Source organism: Ichthyophthirius multifiliis (genome assembly GCF_000220395.1).
Source record: "Ichthyophthirius multifiliis unplaced genomic scaffold scaff_1120509251420, whole genome shotgun sequence".
In the NCBI taxonomy this organism is placed as follows: domain Eukaryota; phylum Ciliophora; class Oligohymenophorea; order Hymenostomatida; genus Ichthyophthirius; species Ichthyophthirius multifiliis.
Genome location: NW_004085891.1, coordinates 40903 through 47291, shown reverse-complemented (window position 1 = coordinate 47291; position 6389 = coordinate 40903). Strand labels below are relative to the sequence as shown.

General features: G+C 17.3%; 2 protein-coding genes across 2 annotated transcripts, besides 11 other annotated features; both read right to left on the bottom strand. All coding sequences in view use genetic code 6, as the record gives it.

Moving 5' to 3' along the window:
* Positions 1-184: 184 nt before the first annotated feature.
* Positions 185-241: a microsatellite.
* Positions 242-517: 276 nt separating this feature from the next.
* Positions 518-556: a microsatellite.
* Positions 557-702: 146 nt separating this feature from the next.
* On the bottom strand, positions 703-2504 carry IMG5_200230 (hypothetical protein; the record flags this gene model as incomplete). Its single annotated transcript, XM_004024038.1, has 9 exons — positions 703-760; positions 808-941; positions 994-1424; positions 1471-1593; positions 1637-1780; positions 1836-1874; positions 1923-2113; positions 2162-2314; positions 2356-2504. 9 exons carry the CDS (start codon positions 2502-2504, stop codon positions 703-705), a joined length of 1422 nt encoding a protein of 473 aa, XP_004024087.1.
* Positions 2503-2544: a microsatellite.
* A 139-nt stretch (positions 2545-2683) lies between these two features.
* Positions 2684-2724: a microsatellite.
* Positions 2725-3259: 535 nt separating this feature from the next.
* IMG5_206930 (hypothetical protein) lies at positions 3260-5520 on the bottom strand (the record flags this gene model as incomplete). Its single annotated transcript, XM_004024037.1, has 3 exons — positions 5233-5520; positions 4958-5149; positions 3260-4893 (listed from the first exon to the last, which is right to left on the bottom strand). The coding sequence occupies exons 1-3, from the start codon at positions 5273-5275 to the stop codon at positions 3260-3262; spliced, it is 1869 nt and encodes a 622-aa protein (XP_004024086.1). The 5' UTR covers positions 5276-5520.
* Positions 5116-5191: a microsatellite.
* Positions 5521-5668: 148 nt separating the features above from the next.
* Positions 5669-5710: a microsatellite.
* Positions 5711-5903: 193 nt separating this feature from the next.
* Positions 5904-5951: a microsatellite.
* A 58-nt stretch (positions 5952-6009) lies between these two features.
* Positions 6010-6060: a microsatellite.
* Positions 6032-6064: a microsatellite.
* Positions 6033-6077: a microsatellite.
* A 294-nt stretch (positions 6078-6371) lies between these two features.
* Positions 6372-6389: part of a microsatellite that runs on past the window's edge.

Sequence of the window (6389 nt, the reverse complement as noted above, 5' to 3'; positions counted from 1 at the left end):
AGTTTAGATTCTATTTAAAAATTATTTTCAAACTAAAAGTCAGTTTTAATAAAGCCTTTTTAATCAATTTTCTGAATTTTGTATTTATTTAAAAAGTAATTCATAAATAAATAGAAATTAATTATTATATTTTTAATTTTTAAGAAAATAAACTAAATTTTAAAATTTTAATTTGAAATTTATAATATTATATAATAAATAGTTAAATTTTATTCTACTAATAAAATAGTAAAAATATATTTGATTATATTAGTGTGTTTGAGAAAAAAAAAAAAATATTTTATAATTAAAAAAATTCATATATTTATATGTTTAATTATTAAAAGAGATAAATTAAATTATGCTAAGAAATTATTTAAATAAATATAAATAAGTGAATTTAAGAAAATATAAAGTTAAAATAAAAATTATAAAAATAGAATATTTTCATGTATTATTATTATATAATAATATTAATAATAAATTATTATATTTATTAAATTATTAAATAATTATAAATTTTTCAATTTATTAATAAAAATAAAATTATATTATTAAATAATATTAATTTTAAATATTAAACTATAGAAATTTATATATAAATGATAACAACTAAAAATTTATTATTTTATTTATATCTGTTTTCAGAATAAAAAAAAATATTATTATTTAAGATTTAAAAAGTTAATAAAAACATATAATTTGTTATTTTGATTTAATTTATCAATGACTTGACTTTAATGGGAAATATTTATTTAAAAGTCCTTCCGAACTATCTTTCCTATTTAATATATTTTAAATATTAAAGAATGAATATATATTTAAAACTCTTCTGCAGGTACAGGGAATTTTTTCATAAATTTATGATAAGGTGGACCATAATCTTGGCCAAGATAATAATTAAGGAATTTAGATGCTTATTTATTAGCCCAATAAGAGTATCTTCTAGAAGCAATAGGACCCTTAGAAAAAATAAATATATATAAATATTTGTTATTAAAATATTATGATTACTCCATTTTTATGTGCAAGATGTTACCAATTTCCAACACCTCCATAGTAATGAGCAATATAAGTAAGAGAACTATTTCCAGTGAATAAAGGAACCTTAGAGAAGCCATCATAATGAGCATTTAAAGATTATCCTTATAATGATCTAATCAAGTTATTTCTTACGACTGCAATTTAATACCACCCAGCCCAGAATGTTTTAGTAGTAGGAAGATCACAACAATCTCCAAGACCAAAAATATTTTTATATTTATTGTGTTGTAAAGTTTCATGATTAACATCTAAAAGTCCATTAGAGTTTGTTAATCCAGCATTAACTAAAGGTTCATTAGGTTTAGTAGGCATTATTGAATACAAATTTTAATATTCTCTTACAGTTGTTTCTCCTGTTTTTAAATTTTAGAATGTAGCCATTTAATTATCCTTTGATATTTCTATTATATATATGCTATTTTTAATAAAAATTTAGATATAAATTACCAACTAATTTTTAATTATATTCAACATTGACTCCTTTTTTTTAAAGTTCTGATTTTATGAAATCGTCTGCTGAATCGCAATAATGAACGAATTTTTCATTTGCATTCATAATAGTGAAATTATCTATTTTAGTTTACAAAAAAAAATTAAGTAATTTATTAAATACGTTTAGGAGAAAGAGCACCATTGCAAGAAGCCCATTTCCAAATTTCATCAGAAATGAAGAAATTGAAACATTCTACTTCACCTGCATAAGGATATTAGGGAATACAGAAAAATCCATTACCATGTTTATAATTGGTAACGTATTCTATTTTTATTTTATTAATAAATTTATATATTTATAAATCGAAAATTAAATTTACTTGAATATTTATGATTATTAGCTCTCCACGATTCAGGGTCTATTATTAATAATTAATTTATTAAAATATAAATATTTATAAATATACCTCTATTAGAATACACAGGATGAGTAGGATGTTCTAAAGCATCCCAAAATCCTTTTATTTACTAAGTATCATGTCTCATTCCTGTAGCTAAAACTAAATGATTATAGCCGATTCTTCTGCCATTTTGTAATATAATTGCATTCTCATCAGGTAATATTTATTTAACTGAACTTAATTCTGAAGGAGTAAATCTTAAATTATATATATATATATATATATAATTATAGGTTAATAATTACTAGTTAATTGCGAGTTTAGAAAACTATACATAGTCACTTTTTTTGACATGTTATTATTCATAAACCATGCGGACTGGATAAATTTGATTTACAGGTGAATCAAAGCAAACAAACATTTTAAATTTGCCGTGTGCAGCTTTATCAGTATGCGAACTTTATTTTGATATAATATTATTAAAGAAATATAAGTAAACCTGCAAATACCACCAAGATTTGAACCGACCCACACAACATCATAGGAGTCCAAATCTTTAGGAGTAGGTTATCTCTTACTTCCTCCTAAATTATAGACAATTTAATTATGGATATTTATTTTCTTTATATTTTTTAAACAATGAATCATTTTTTTATTTATATTTAATTTTTTCTTTTATTTTATATTTATCAAATATTTTATTTATTTTAAAAATTAATTTAATATATTTTATATTTTAAATTTTGGATACATTTTATTTATTATAAAAACTATTAATTAATTATATTTTTTATTAATTTATTTTAAATAAATAAAATATAATTTATATATTTATTTATTATAAATATTTTTTTATATAAATTTTATTAGTAAATAAAATATTTATATAATATTCAATAACAAATTTTATAATTTAATATTTTTTTAATTTTTAATTTAATTATTCATATATCTGTTACGTTTTGTGTTTTTTTTATGAATAAATCTAATTTCTTTCTTTATTTTAGTATTATTTAAATATCAAAATCAAAAAGTTAATTAAATATTTAATTTTTTTTTTTTTAAACAAATTATATTTTTTTTTATATTAATTTGATTTATAAAAAATAAACAAATAAAAATTTAATATTTAGTTTTTATATTTATAATTATGTTTTAGATAATAACGAATAAGAAGTTTTTTATTAATTATTTTTAAATATTGAAAATAAATAAGATGAAAAAAATAAACAAGATAATTTAATTAGATTATTTGTTTAAAAAATAACAAATTTCAATTATCTATTAAAATTATTATAATATAAAAAAATATTATTTTATTTTATAGAATACATTTACATATAAAAATTTAAATATGTTTTTTATAAATCAAAATAAAAAAATTAACTTAATATGTAAAAAAATCAGCAATTATTATATTAAAAACCAGAACATAGAGGTAGGCTTATATCATTTTCTATTTCATTAGATTTATTAATAAAAAAAATTTCAATATCTTATAATTTAATTTAATTTTACAAAAGAATATCATTAATATTTTAAAAGCATAGTTTTTTAAAAATAAAACAAATCTAAACTTCTTCGGAATTGCTATTTTTGTAATTTTAGTATATTTCTTCAAAATTTTTATCTTAACAATTTTTTTAGCAAACTAGTAATTAATTTAGTTTTTCTCCTATTCTTTCATGCATAATCCATGGAACAATAATTTCTCCTTCTTTTTTTTGCTATTTAAATTTGTTTTCATAAACATTAATTTCTTATAAATAAGGGTTAATACATGGTACAAAATCTAATGATTTTTATTAGATTAATTTATTTATTTCTAAATAATAGCCTTCATACTTATCATTAAACATATTTTCAAAAAACTCGATTTCCCAATCGAAAATTCCATTCATTTTTTACTGCTTAATTCTTTATAGGAAATAATCCCAAGTTTTTTTAAGAAAAATTTAAATTTAATATATTGAAGTATGCATAATATGTAAAAAAGGAAAGCATTTATATTCGTGTGCTAATTTAATCAAATCAAAATATTTTTTTAAATAATTAATCCTTATTTATATATCTTTTTAGCTTAAAACAAGATTTATTAGCCAATAAACTGTATAATTAAATTTTTATGAATATTTTGTTAATTATTTATTTTATAGTCTTTAATTTATTTTTGAATTTAATAAATCGCTTATATTTAACTTTTAAAGCCATTTCTTGTATATATAACAGGCTACTTTTACTATTTATTCTGAGTCATATAATATTAATGGTTTTGGTTCAAATATTATTATTTCTAAATTTTATTTATTTATCTGATTAAGAGGGCTTTTCTTTTCTTTAGTTTTTATTTTATTAAATTCATATTTTGTATGAATTTCTTTCACTTTTTTATATAAAGGAATGAATTTATAATCATCATGTAATATATTTCTAAAAAACTTCAATAAAAGGGAAATTAAGATATTATCATAATACAAATAATTACATCTCAGTTCAACAAAATCTTTAAAAAATAACCAAATATTAGTTTTTATTTCTTATTCTCGTTTCCTATACTATTCTTTTTCACTTTCAGTGTATCCGTAAGGTACAGGAATGTAATAAAAATGAATAAAATATAATACTAAGCTGTAAGGAGTTATAAAATAGTCACTAGTAAGTATAAAATTATTTCTGAATTTTTTAGAACGATTACAAAATATTAAAGAAGATAACGAGAGAGATATATCTACTTATTAGATTTATTAAGTTATTTTTTCTATTGCTTTTTCCTATGTTTTTTTTTGAATGTTATCTGATATTTGAAAATTCATAAAACCTGTATTATTATTTCCTTATGGAGTTTTTTAACCTTCTATATAAAAATTTTCAGATTAATGTTATTGAATTTGTTCTGATTTAAAAAATGGTGTATAGTTTTCTTTTTTTTAATAGTCTTTTAATAATAAATCAATAAATATATGAATATTTGTTGATGATTAGATTATTTCTTGTATTTAATTAATTATAATCTATTCTATTAAATCTGCATCTTTTTCTTTTTTTTTTTTTAAAAAAAAAAAATTAATTAATATTCCTTATAAAAATTAGATTTATTATACATATAATTTAAGTTATTTTATCAAGTTATTCCTTATCAAAAGGCGTAGCATCAAAATATTTTTATAAAGTGGAATGTCTAAAAAATTATTTTAAGTTTTTACTTGACTTGGGATTTAAATTATGTTCAGAAAAAGTATTTTTTTTATTTACAACTATTACTTCTTTTTTGTTTTCTTATGTCATTTTCTTAACTTCTTTTTTGTTTTCTTATGTCGTTTTCTTAACTTCTTTTTAATTTATACTTATAATAAAAAATTGAGTTTTTTTTTCTTACATTCTAAAAAAGAAGTTATTATATTTTATTAATAAAAATTCATCTTAACTTTGTAAATGTAATATATATATATACATTTATATTTTTTGGTATTATCAAAAGATAATAATGCAAAAATTTAATGATTAATATAAAATATACATATATAATATACAATAATTGTATTGGCATTCTAATTGTTGTATGGAAGGTTAAAGCATATCTGAAATCATTGAGTATCTTTTTACTTTTCCTTAACAAAAATTCTAATTATTGATGCTATCATCTCCTTTAAAATACTGTTATGCATGATGGGGCGTTGAATATAATAAAGAACACATTTTAAATGAATCTGGGGATAGTTTATCATTTAATTTATTCATTTTTATCCTTTTATTAAATAAAGTTTGATTTTTTTTTAAAAAAAAATTAGATTTGTTTTCTTTTATTTGTATAAATTAAAATAATTTATTAATAAATAATTTTTATTAATAATTTAGAAAAAATATTAAATTTCTATTAAAATTTATATTTTAAATAAATTTATATAAAAAATATTTGCAAATATATATTATTTATTAAATTTAATTAAAGTAAAAATATTATAAAAAATATAAATATTAATATATATATATATTTATATTTCTTAAAAAACATATTGTAAATTTTAATATATTTTTATATAATATTGAATATAAATATATATATATATATATATATATATATATATATATATATATTTTAAAATATAAATACATTATATATAATTAAAAATATATTTTTACTTTGCTAATATTTTATAAACAAATATAATATAAATATAAATCAAAATATATAATAAATAAAAATATATTTTAAAATAAAAAAAAATGAATAATAGAACAAACGTTAGAGTAATAATATTATTAATTATATGTATAATTTATTTATTTTAATAGGTAAATAATCCTCCTGGTGGCGTATCTAATAATATATTTGGTGGATATGAGCCTGAAAAACCTATATAATAATAATAATAATAATAGTAAAAACAAAATATATTTAATGATTAAGGATAATAATAATAAGATGCAAAAACTTCAGTTAAAGTACACTAAATGCCAGGCGGTAATTCCAGTTTTTAATTGGGATATGATAATTCTTAATGTTAAGACTAAAAAAATAACTAATAGAAATAT